Source organism: Phyllostomus hastatus, unplaced genomic scaffold, assembly GCF_019186645.2.
Source record: "Phyllostomus hastatus isolate PE091 unplaced genomic scaffold, TTU_PhHast_1.1 phas_contig_198, whole genome shotgun sequence".
Taxonomy (NCBI): Eukaryota; Metazoa; Chordata; class Mammalia; order Chiroptera; family Phyllostomidae; genus Phyllostomus; species Phyllostomus hastatus.
This window is the reverse complement of record NW_025333715.1, coordinates 8,285,006-8,297,761: the sequence shown is the minus strand read 5'-3', so window position 1 is coordinate 8,297,761 and position 12,756 is coordinate 8,285,006. Positions and strand designations below refer to the sequence as shown.

At 57.9% G+C, this 12,756-nt stretch overlaps 1 protein-coding gene across 1 annotated transcript in view; it reads right to left on the bottom strand.

The window, feature by feature from the left end:
• Window positions 1–1,044: 1,044 nt before the first annotated feature.
• Window positions 1,045–12,756, bottom strand: part of CACNG2 (calcium voltage-gated channel auxiliary subunit gamma 2) — a 111,709-nt gene continuing 99,997 nt past the window's right edge. Inside the window, exons 3-4 of the mRNA XM_045835028.1 lie at window positions 2,629–2,769; window positions 1,045–1,580 (exon numbers count right to left, since the gene is read on the bottom strand). Of these exons, the coding sequence (XP_045690984.1) occupies window positions 1,045–1,580; window positions 2,629–2,769 (677 nt within the window). The remainder of the gene's footprint in view (window positions 1,581–2,628; window positions 2,770–12,756) is intronic.

Genomic DNA, 12,756 nt, shown 5'->3' with positions numbered 1-12,756 from the left:
CGCCTCAGGGTCATCGAGTGGCCCTGAGGTGAGGGGTGAGGAGGGAGAGCTGCTTTATATCCCCCGGGGGGTGGGATCTCCTGCCCCCAAGGACAGGAGCTTGGGGCGGCGACCCCAAGAGGCTCACCCTGAGGATTCCGGGGTTTCTGGGCATCTCAGCAAGCCGCCGGCAGCCATCCCCTCTCCTTCCTTTCCCTCAAGGCCTAGGAAGTCATCACAGTGGGTTAAGGACCATTAAGGACTGGGAGCCTGGGGACTGGGCAAGCCCCAAGGGCACCCCCCCCTCCAGGCACCTTTCGGACAGGAGGGACCAAGGACTCTTGGGTCACCTGGAGGCCTACAGTTGCCCCGTTGATGCTGGACGGGGTGGGCCTGCACACCAGGAGCTGGCCCAGCGTTCCTGGGGCGCCCGTCCAGAGGCTCCAGGGACCTGGCAGTGACCAAGAGGCTCACCTGGCCCCCGGGGCCTCTGAGTCTCCAGCCCCCGCTCACCCAGGGAGGCAGAGCCTGCGTGGGGGTAAAGGGAACAGAAAAGTAACCCTCCCGAGTTTAAAAAAACAAACAAGTAACATAAAGCCCTGATTAAATGCAAAGAACATCCCCTTTCCTCTCTGTTCCTTCTCATTTTTTTTTTTGCTTTAATGTTATCTTTGTTCCCTTTTATTTTTCGTTTAAATTGGTTTTTATTAAATGTTAAAATAATGGTACATGGGAAATCATGCATTTTCTTTTAGATTTATTTTCTATTTTTAATTTTTATCCTCTCTTGCTTTTTTTTTTAAAGTTTGTTTTTCCTTTCCTCTTTTATGTGTTTTTCACATTTTCTGTTGTTTGGCTTCTTTGTTCCTCTTATATTTTGTTCTTTTTTTTTAAATTTACTTATGTTTTTCTCTTTTTTTGTTTTTTTGCTTTTGGAAGGTTTTCCCCGTGGATGGTTGTTTCCCCCACCCGCCCCCCACCCCCCCGGCCCACCCCGCGGGCCGCACCCCCACTCCGGGCTCTGCCTGGGGCCCGGCAGGGGGCGCTCGCGAGGCCCCCGTGGCTTCATACGGGGGTGGTCCGGCGGTTGGCTGTGTTGGAGTGGAGAGAGTCTTTGTTCTCCTTCTGGATACAGTTGTGAACTTGGAGGAAGCTGTTATCCCTGTCGGAGTTGTAGGTGGCGGTGGGTGTAGTGGCGGCCTTCAGGGGGTCCCTGCTGAGGGTGTACATGGAGATCTCCGTGGACGGCAGGGTGTTGAAGCCCTTGAGGCCCACGGGGGAGGCGTCCCTGGAGTGTGAGGGCTCGGTGGAGCGGGAGCTGGAGCGGCTGCGGCGCTGGTAGCGGTAGCGGTAGCTGGGGATGCGGGTGATGGCGGAGGCCTGGAGGTAGTCCGTGGCGCGGGCCGTGGCCCGCAGCTGTTTGTGCCGGTCGATAAACATGTGCACGGCCAGCACACCGACCATCTCGGCGATGATGAAGGACAGGGCCCCGAAGTAGAAGGACCAGCCGTACGAGTAACTATTCTTTTTGGAGTCGCTCTTGGAGGGGTCTCCGGCATTGGCAGATATGTACACTATGATGCCAATGATGTTACTCAGACCTGCGGGGCACGGGGCAGACACGGAGGTGGGCGGGGCAGAATCAGAGAGAAGGACGTTAATTCCTAAGCCGAATGCCAGGCACTGGGCAGGATTCAAGGACGGGACAGTTGGATGGGCTGCTGTTTTCACAGTGCGTGGGCAGGTGAGTGTATAGGGATGCTGGCAGGCATCACTGTAATGCTTCATCATTGCATTTGGAGAGAGCCACAAAGGGAAGAACTAATGGAAGCAGATACTGAGGAGGGGAGAGAAGAGAGAGGCATTCTACAACTATCGAGTAGCAATAATATATATTGTTTATTGGGCATTTACCACCTGCCTTTGCTGCTCAGTGCTTTTCAAGGGGTTTGCAGATGAGGAGGTGGATCACAGAGAGGTTGAGTAACTTGCTCAAGGCTGCACAGGGATTTGAAGCTGGTGTAGCGGGGTGTTAAGGCCGCCTGGATTCAAAGCCTCTGACAAGGTAGCCTGGGTCCGGATTCCCAGAGCTGTGGAAGGGGCAGGACAGGCCTCGCTCCGGTGGGCCCGCAGGGCACCGAGTGAGTGGGTGCGTGTGGGCGGGCACTGTTGGAGTCCCGGGCTTGGTGAGTGCCACCTGAACGTCCATCATTCTTACTAAATGCCTCATGCTGCAGCCCATGTTTTTTCTGGGGTTGGAAGCACATGTGATTTGTCACGTGACTGAGCTGAGAAAGTGGTTCTGGGTGCCTGCCTGCTTCCACCTGGGTGGGGTGGTGCAGGAAGAGGGCAAGTGAGGGCGGGCCCAGTGCCCTGAGAGGGACCGGGGATCTGGTCCCTTTTCTAAGAGGTTGGGGGAAGACAGGCCTCGGGGCTGAGGGCCAGGGTCTGGGATGTTTCTTGAGGATTCGCTCAGGGTCGCACAGTCTCCTTCCCCTCAATACAACCTGTTGCAAGGCCCCGACATTCCTCTCCTCCCCCCGCCCCCGCCCTCTCTGCCAGGTCCTCCCAGCCTGTGAGCACCCAACACTCAGCCTTCTCCCCATCGGCGGGCCTGGGCTCTGGCCTGCCTGGCTTAGTGGCCATTACCTGCAGACACGAAGAAGATGCCTGCGCTCAGGATGATGTTGTGTCGAGTCTTGTAGAACTCGCTGGCTGCGATGCAGAGTCCACCCATGAAGAGCAGAATCACGCTCAGGATCGGGAAAATGCTCGAGGCCCTCACGGCCCCTGTGGAACACGGGGGGTCGGGGAGAGAAACAACATGGCTGTGAGGCTGAGGTGTGCAGGGGGCGCGGAGGGGCGGCACACAGGTGTTGTGGACACGGGACCAGAGTCGAGGTTGCAGAGCAATACCAGGGAGGAGGGGGAGGGAGCAAGCCGCCCTCGGGCGCATAGTCCTTCGGGGGCCCATCTCTGACCTACAGGCCCAAACTCTGTGCCTCTTACGGCCTCCAAAGCCCTGTGTGGCTTGGCCTCCCCATCCCCAGCCTCAGGCCTGTGTTCCCTCTTGTCCAGCCACAGCAAACTTCCCATATCATGTCATTGCATGTTTCTAACTCAGAATACCGAGCTCTTTCGCTAGAATGTTTTTCCTGCTCTTTTTCACTCAGCAAACTTCTATTCACCCATCAAAACCCCACTCCAAGTTCCCTTGTCCAGGAAGCCTTCACTGACATCCTTAGGCAAAGTTTTTAGCTCTTTCCTCTGTTCTTTGCAGTACTCTGGGAACACAGAGAGGCAGTGCACTATAGTGGTTAGGGAATCACACGGCCTGGATTTGGGATTTCAGTGTGGCTTTAGCATTTATTAGCTGTGTAAGTTTGGGTATATTCTCTTAATTCTCCGCGCCTCAATTTCCTCATTTGTAAAATGGGGCGGGGGTGGCAATAATGCCTGCCTCCTGAGATGGTTACGATGGTTAACTGAGTTGATTTTGACATGCGCCTAGACAGGTCTTTGAGGGCACACAGTAAATATCTGAGGACCCACAGTATCCAGGTGGGCATGCGTGGGGTGAACCCCAGCTGGGTGAGAGGATGAGGGTTGGGGTGGAGGGCAGCGGGGTCACTCTGCATCCTCAGCACCCCTTCCCCTCCAGGCAGGGATGGTGGTGCCTCCGCCCCAGACCTGAGCGGCTGTTCTCTCCCTGTGAGTCGTTTCCAGGATAAGGTGCCGTGTGCCCAGCCTGCGCCCTCTGCCCACACACACCTGCACACACACGCACGCACGCCTGGATGTGCACGCTCCTAGCCGTCTGTGTTCCCATCCTCGTGAGCACGCAGGATGGTGAGAACTTACAGAAGCGCCAGGAGAGAGAGAATATCTGTTAAGCGCCCACTCTGTGTCAGGTGTTAAGTGGGTGCCTAACAAACATTATGTAACTCAATCCTCATAAGGGCCCTTCAGGGTGTGTTTTTTTAGCTCCAACTGACAGGTGAGGAAACCAAAGTGCAGAGAGGTGCAGTAACTTGCCCAAGGCTGTCCAGCTAGTGAGGCAGAATGGGGATTTTGCAGTCAGTCTCACCTGGGTTCAAATCCTGGCTTTGTCACTTACTCTCTCTGCGACCTTGGGCAAGGGCCTTGACCTCCATGAATCTCAGTCCCCCGTCCCGTGGAGTGGGCGGGGCAGGAGTACCACCCAGCTCACGAGTGGTGGGAGGTCCTGCTGCTCAAAGGGCGGTCTGAGCACCAGCGGCACAGGCATCACGGGGCAGTGGGATGGGAATGCAGGTTCTCAGGCCCCATCTGGCCCTACCTACTAAGTCAGAATGTACATGTTAACAAGATCCTCATAATAAGATTTGTGCCCTGGCTGGTGCGGCTCAGTGGATTTGGTTGGCCTGCGAACTGAGAGGTCGCTGGTTCAATTCCCAGTCAGGGCACGTGCTTGGGTTGTGGGCCAGGTCCCCAGATGGGGGCATGTGAGAGGCAACCAGTAGATGTATCTCTCCTTCTCTTTCTCCCTCCCTCTCCCCTCTCTAAAAATTAAATAAGTAAATACACAAATAAATAAATAGTCTTAAAAATGATTGTTGGTGCCTGAAACTTTGTAAGGATTGAAGTGGGTAATGTCTGCCTTGTTTCTACAGGGAAAATACAGTGAAAGACACAATCTTTATTATTTCTGGTGTCCCTCCGCCGCCAGTCCAGACACAATCTCCTCGCCAGTTGTCCTGACTTCCCGCCGGGGCTGGCGTGGTCTTATTGCTAAAATCTATCACAAGAAGCAGAAAATAGCTGATTTGTTTCCTAAACAAGTATTTATTGACCTAGGAGTGAGCACGCGGAACTCCACGACACCCACTGATGCTCGCGGAGCTCTCCCTCCTTGCGTGCCCGGCTCTCCTCCGAGCGCCCTCCCTGGGTTAGCCCGTCTCACCCTCACGCCCACCCCGTGGCCACGGGCCCTGGCTTCCAGGAGATCACACACCCCTAAGGCAGGCGTTGGCAAGCTTTTTCTATAAAGGGACAGATAAAAAGTATTTCTGGCCATATGGTCTCTGTCGCAGCTACTCAGCTTTGCCATGGTAGCACGAAAACAGCCACAGACAATATGTAAACAAATGAGTGCGGTTGTGTTCTAATAAAATTTTATTTGTAGAAACAGTCGGTGGGCCAGATTTGGCCTGCCGGTCACAGTTTGGCCACCCCTGGCAGAGAGCATAATGCACTGTCCCGGGGAAAGGCCACACGGTCTGGAGCGGGGAGATGCTTCGCCCCCGACAACTGGGGGTCCAGTGAACAAATGCAGGCTGAGTGCCCGCCACCGCGCCAGGCTCGGGCTGGGCACGGAGGACGGCGGGAATGCCACAGCAGGCCTGGTCCGTGCTTCTTTAAAGCCTGCGTTCTCATGAAGAAGACATATGTCATCAGCTAATCACACAGATAAGTAATTGTCAGCCAGGACGGTGTTATGAAAGGAAGACACCCATGTGACACCGTGAAGGAGGGTGTCTTCGAGTGCTCAGTGTGTGCTGGGACTGCGAGAACCACTGTACACGTCAGTCAGTACTCATCACAACCCTAGGAAGTACCTTATTTACCCCTATTATACGCAGGCTGACACTGGGGCACCGAAGGTCCAGTCATGTGTCCAAGGCCACCCAGCGAAGACAGGGAGGGGCTCAGCTTGTGAGCCCAGGCAGTTTGGCTCTATGCTCTGTGCGCCTCACCACTGCACTGCCCTATGCTTCCTGCCTCTCAGGGGCTCTTCCAAGCGCTAGTGGGCATCAGGGAGGGCTTCCTGGAGGCAGTGCTGTTGGAGCTGACCCCGGATGGAGAAGGAGAGGCTACCTGGGCAGAGGAGAGGCAGGGTGTAGAGAGCGTTCCGGGGAGAGGAAGCAGCACGAGCTAGGGCTGGAGGAAGCAGGGCTTGCTCAGGGGGGTGAACGCAGCTGCACAGCGAGGAGCTGGTGCGCGGGGCTGAGGAACACGGAGGGAGATGAGGTAGGCTGCAGCCAGGCCACGCAGGGGCCCCTGGGTCGCCGAGGGCCTATGGGTCCTGCTCCAGAGTTTACCTTCATCCCCAGAGCAATGGGAAACACTAAAGGGCTTAAAGCGGGCAGGGCTGTCACAGGCTGATCTGCATCTTTAAAAGCACATGGATTAAGAAGGAGCCAGGGGTGGCTACGGGAACCGGTGAGAAGGCTGGTGATGGTACTTGGCCCAGGGTAGGTTCAGAGGGTATGGGCAGAGGCGGCTGGATCTCAGCGATGCTGGAGAGGCGAATTAAGACTCGGCGATGGTGGATGGGGCGAAGAAGACAGTGGCGTCGAGGACAACTTCTAGGTCTCAGATTTGCTGGCCGGCCGGCTGGATAAAACCTCCCGTGAGACCGGGAGGATCAAGCCCAGGGAGCGAGGGTGTGGTCGGGGACAGGCTGAGTCTGAGGTGTGTGGGAATGTGCGTGCGCAGCGTGGAGGGCAGTTGGAGGTGCAGGTCTGGGGCACAGGTGTGGGCTGGGCTCGAGCTGTAAACGGGGTGGGGGGGTCACAGAGCTGATGAGCCCAGAGGGGCATCCCGGTGGAGGAATGGTGTTTACCGACGGGCTTGGGAAGAGTGTGGGCACGTCTCACTGCGTCCCTGGGCTTCCCCTTCCCGTCTGTGAGACAGGGGTGGACATGCGAAGTCGCTCCGTCCTACAGGGTGACGGAGGTTCAACAGGAGGAAGGCGGCTGGAAGCCTTTGTAAATGTGGAATGTCGGTAAATTATAAACATTTATTATTTTCTATGCTGGTGACAGAGGTGAGAAGTGTCATAAGTACCCAGGAGGGAATGACATCTTGCCTTCTGGACAGGGTGGCCTGAGCTGCAACTTCCACGCTAACCCTCCCTTGGGCAAAGCTCTGTAGACAGATCACTTCACCCTCCAGTGTCCCAGCGGGCCCCGGCACCCGTGGCCATGCTCCTGCAAGATCCCTCTTCGTGGCGGCCACGGCCGGAGGCTGGGCAGGCACCCGGCCATGGAGGCCAGGCGGCATTCACTCAGGCAGGCAGAGGAGGAGGGCTGCTCCGTGGGGGTGGGCGGGTGGGGGGTCAGCAGACCCCGGTCTGGCACCCACTCTTGTCCTGACCTCCACAGAACCCAAGTGTGTGCTTTCCCGTCTGTGGGTCCAGGTCCGAACTCCAGTGGCCTTGGCCTGCGTGGTCTTCAAGGTCCTGTGTCCCCCACTCGGCCAGGCCAGGCTTCCATCACAGCTATCCCCTGGGCCAGTCGTGGCCTTCACTCAACTCGTCCTCCTTGTCAGGGTTAGGGAGGGCGGGCTCCTGATTCTCTGGGCACGGAGATAAACTCCTCATGCCTGTGGCCCCGTCTGGGACCTGGTCCCTTCGAACGGGGTGGATCAGAGCGGCGCTGGGTTAGGAGGCGCTTCCAGGCTCCTGGGCGTCTCTCCCTCTCTCCTCCTCCCACACTGTGCTCAGCGGGGGGCGGGTAGCCAGCGACTGTGCGGGGGGTGGGGGCTGCGGAAAGTGTGTTCATGAGCATGCGTGTGCAAGGGTGTGTGCGAGTGTGCAATTATGAGAATGCGCATGTGACTGAGAGTGCATGAGGGGGTGTGAGTGTGTGAGTGTGAGAATGTACATGTGACAGCGTGAGTGTGTGAGTGTGAGAATGTGCATGTGACAGCGTGAGTGTGTGAGAGTATGTGAGAGTGTATGTGACTGGGAGTGTATGAGTGTGAGAGTGTGAGAATAAGTGTATGAGTGTGGGAGTGGGTGAGAGTGTGTGGGAGTGGGTGGGAGTGTGTGGGAGTGGGTGAGAGTGTGTGGGAGTGGGTGAGAGTGTGTGGGAGTGTGTGGGAGTGGGTGGGAGTGTGTGGGAGTGGATGGAGAGTGTGTGGGAGTGGGTGAGAGTGTGTGAGAGTGGGTGGGAGTGTGTGGGAGTCTGTGGGAGTGGGTGAGAGTGTGTGGGAGTGGGTGAGAGTGTGTGAGAGTGGGTGGGAGTGTGTGGGAGTCTGTGGGAGTGGGTGAGAGTGTGTGGGAGTGTGTGGGAGTGGATGGAGAGTGTGTGGGAGTGTGTGGGAGTGGATGGAGAGTGTGTGGGAGTGTGTGGGAGTGGATGGAGAGTGTGTGGGAGTGTGTGGGAGAGTGTGAGAGTGGGTGAGAGTGTGTGGGAGTGTGTGGGAGTGGATGGAGAGTGTGTGGGAGTGTGTGGGAGTGGGTGAGAATGTGTGGGAGTGGGTGGAGAGTGTGGGAGTGGGTGAGAGAGTGTGGCAGGGATGAGAGAGAAGGAGAGAAAAGAAGGGAGAAGGAGAAGGAGAAGGAGAAAGAGCAGAGGGAGGGAGGGAGGGAGGGAGAGGAGGCGTGGCTGGAGGGAGAGAGGTCTCAGAGAAAGTGGAGGGGAAAGAAGACAGCAGGTGTTTGGGCCCCAGGTGCGGGCTGCCTGGGGCCCCACCTGGCCCTCCCACTGTCTCCGTGGCCTCTGTGCCTCCCCTTTCTCATCTGCGCGATGGGGACACCACCGGCGCCCTTCCCTTGGGGGCTGTGCAGATGCTCGAAGATAACGAACGAAGGTGCCAGGCCCGGCCCAGACGCCCAGACGCAGTGGTGTCCTAGGAACGTTTGCTAGATACGATGACGATGACGTGTGGAAGGAGTGTGGAGGCCCAGGGAGCACCCCTCGGGAGCGCCACCTGCACAGGCCCTGGGCGCGTTCCCAGGTCCCGTTGTGTCCGGGGTCAGGGACCAGCTGCGGGAACTCGGGGGGGGGGGGAAGGGGTGGAGAGGCCACCTGGGGCGTCCCACTCGCTGTGTGGCCTGCCCCCGGAGCCTCAGTGTCCTGTGGTGCCGGCAGAGAGGGGGTCAGACACTCAGCCTAGAGGGCTGCAGGGAGGAGTCACGAACGAGCCCATTTCAAGCAATTAGAACAGGGCCGGGTGCCCGAGAGCCCCGGGAAATGCCGCTCCTCCCCACAGCGGCGGAGCCTGTTGTTGCTGTTCCTCCCAGGCCTGTGGTTGCCTGGGTCGGGGCTGGCTAACGCGTAGGTTGTGACTCATGATTAGCCCATGAAGTCAGCATGGTGGCTGCGGCCAGCACTTAAATGAATGAGCCAGGACGGAATAGAAACTGCCGGCGTGTGCGGAGCTGGTGAAGGGCGGGCCGTTTTGTGAATGCCAGGTCCGGCTGCATGGGTGTGAGCAGGCACCAGTCACAGCTTCCGAGGTTTCCTAACTGCAAGGCTGGGTCCCAGCCGTTTTAGCCACACTGACCATGGTGACCTCCGGTGGGAATGTCTCTCAGAACGGTTTTGCTAGAAGGGGCTGCAGGGCTGGGACAGTGGACAGGCGTGCTTGGCTGGCCCCGCATCACGTTCTGGGAGGCAGGGGGCAGCCCAAAGGGTGTACTGGGCTGGGGTAAGTCCCCGTACTTCTCTGGGCCTCTGCACCATGGGAAGATGGGGCTGTGTGAATAGCCCCAGTGTTTCTGGAGCTGGGAGGGTGTGTTGCTGTGCTTCTGAACTCTAACTTGAAGGAGGGGGTGCTGGCCTTCTCCCACGTGTTCCCCGGGGCAGCTAGGGAGCCCTGATAGAGCACCGCCCTCGCCCTTGTCTCACGGCATCTTCGGAGTCCCCCGGGGACTGGGGCTCACCCAGGCTCGGGGAAGTCGTGTAGCTTGCCCAAGGCCGCAGAGCAGACCTCACTTTGAAACCTGGTCTTTCCACTGTAAATCCCCAGCTCAGACCTCGGCACCTGGTATTTCCCACGCCTCCCACGTTTGGTACACTGGAAGCCCCTCAGTGCCCGGTGGGAGTGGGAGAAGGGGATGGAGAGGGGAGTGGAGGGGCGTTCTCTGAGGCTGGGAGGGTGGCTTCGGCTCAGCTGGAGACCCAGCATCCACCTCTGTCCTCATTCCGGGAAGAGGGTGATCGTGCCAGGGGGCCCCAGGGAGGGTGGGCCCTCATTTATTCACTTAGCAAACAGCTCCTGGGCCCGACCTGGGACAGGCCCTCTGCTGGGCTGGGTGAAAGGTGGGGAGAGTTCTCTATCTGCAGCTGCTCAGAGGACAGCCGTCCAGGGTCCAGGGGAAGGGAGAAGAGTCCACAACAGAAATCACGACACATAGGCTGGAAAACACGGCGGTCACCTGTGGGCGGCCCAGCCTCCTGTGGCACTCCTGGCCCCAAAGGAGGGCGGCTCTGCCCACTGCCTCCCAGCCAGGAGCCCTCTCCTGCACGCACCCCTCCCCACCCAGGCTGCTGGCAAATGCTCTGCCTTCGGATACACCCAGAGTCAAACCCTTCTCAGTCCCCTTCCCAACTCCTGCCCAGGCCCCCCCACCTGCATTTCTAGCTGGTCATGACCATCATCCCCGTCTGGTCTCCCGCTCCCACTCAGATGCCAGTCAGTCCTCCGGCAGAAGCAGAGTGACACTATGGCACGGACGTCAGTCCTCCCCTCCCCTCGCTCAGAACCTTCCCGCGGCCCCACCTCAGAGTAGAACTGAGGCCCACCGATCCCGGCCTCCCGCCTGCCTGCTCCCGCCTTCTGCCTGAGCATGTGGCCGCCTGGCTGGCTGTCCCCAAGCCGGCCAGCCTCAGATGCTGCACTGGCTGTTCCCTCTGCCTGGGACGTTCTTCATACCCGCAGGACCAGACGTGCCCCCTCCCCTGCTCTAGGTTTCCTTCCTGGTGAGCACCTCTCTGACCAGCCCCCCGAAACCTGGAGCCCTCTTCTCGGTGCTTCCCTGCCCTTCCCTGCCCAGTCTACACCCCTCGTACTCTCCACTGTGCGATAGATGCAGCGATAACAGCTGAGGCCACTGAGGGCTGATGTCTGCTCTGGTCTAGGCTGGCACGAAGCTTTCTTACACTGACTCACTTAAGACTCATCACAGCCCTAGGAAGGTGCCGATGGCCGTCGTCCCCACTGCGAGAGATCTGAGGCCCAGGGAGGTTAACCAAGTGGCAGAGCCAGATTTGAACCCAGGCAGTGTGCGCCACAGCCTGCTGCTGTGTCCGCCTGCCTCCTGAGGTGGCCGTGTTCAGTAAATTCGTCCTCCACATGACCCCGATGCCAGTCTTCCCTGCCCTGGCTGCTCTGCGCCTCCCCTGCCTTACAGGGTTTGCTCCTGGCCTGGAGCTGCCCCGGGAACTTTTCTCCTGCGTGGGTGGCCAGTGACCTGGGTGGCCAGTAAATCTCTGGGAAGGTGTCGGCTCCTAGTTCAAGTGTAATCAGAAGAGACCTCTCTTGGTGGGGAGGGACAGGCCCTGCCCAGAGCCCTCCCTCTCTTCCCCTTCTGTTCACGTCTGGCTCTGGAGAAAGAGTAAGCTCTGTTGAGTGTATGTGTGTGTGTGTGTGTGCACGTGTGACCTCTGAGTGTCATCCCCTCCACTCCCCCTGGACATAGTGTGTCAGGGACAGCAGCTGACTCTTGGCCCACCACCTCCAGCCCCAGGCTCTCCCTCCTGGATAGCCTGACCCTTCCCTGCAGTCCTGAGCTACAAGTGGCCTCAAAACAGTGGATTTGGGGGTCTGGCATACAGTAGCTGCTTAATGCATGACTGGGAGGAAACTCATCTCCCCTGATCTCCTTCCCCTGCTTTAAGTCACATGGGGACAGCTGGGAAATACCACTCCCTTTTCCTGGACACAACACCCACACACACACAAACACAAACATTTACCTTGCAGGAACCCACATGCACGCCAGCACATATGTGCAAACGCATAGGTACTTATACATTCAGACAGACAGACAGACACTCAGACTCACGGACATGCAGATACAGAAAGACACAGAACACAGCACAGGCTCTTGTCCTCATGCATAAAGACAGACACACGGACATAGCAACAGTCATAGGAAGTCACACCCCGGTCACCACCGCCTCCGTTCTTCACCACGCTCCTCAAGCTTTGGTGAGGAGGGATAAGTATAGGGAGGCGCCACAGCAGACACATCCGATGGCCCCACAGAGCTGGTTGGGAAAAAGTTCTGGTCACCATTGGTTCCTGGGTAAGCTGGCAGCTCTGAGGCTCACACGTTAGCCACAGCTTTGCAGGCCCAGATGTTGGGAGGCCCAGGGTGGCAACCAGGGCCGGTGAGAGCCATTCTTCCCTGACTCCCAGGAGCCCCTGGACTCGGTGTCCAGGAGAAGCTGTGGGACTCCTCAGATGTTTGTGGGGGCTGGGGAGTAAGAGCACTCATTCATTCGTTCACCCCTCCCGCCCCATGTTAACTGGGCACCTTTCTTCTGCCAGGCCCCTCACGAGGTGCTGGACAAAGCTTGAAGCTCAGCCTGCTGGCTTGAGGACCAGTGAGCCCCGCCTTCTTTGCCGCCCGGGAGATGAGCTCTGCACTCCTGGCCGGTCAAACAGGCCAGCATTCTCACCCCCTCCTCTCTAGATCCTCCCTCCAGCCGCCGGGTCAGGGGTGGCAGCACTTAACCAGGCCACCCCCCTGTCCAGCCCTCCTCAGCCTCCTTGCCTCCTGACCTCTAAACCATGACGTCCTTTCACTAGAGCACGGATTTGGTCTGTTTGTTGGTCTTTAACCTTCGGTACCCAGAACAGTGCCTGGCACATAGTACGGGCCTCACAAATCTGTGTCAGATGAATGAAAGAATGCATGCATGCATGTGACTCTCCAGGGAGATGTGTGTGTGTGTGTGTGTGTGTGTGTGTGTGTGTGTGTGTGTGTGTGTAAAATCTGCCTCTAAGTGGTCTTTCAAACTCGATATCACACACAGAAGTAGGGGAAGAGGGGAGGCCTGG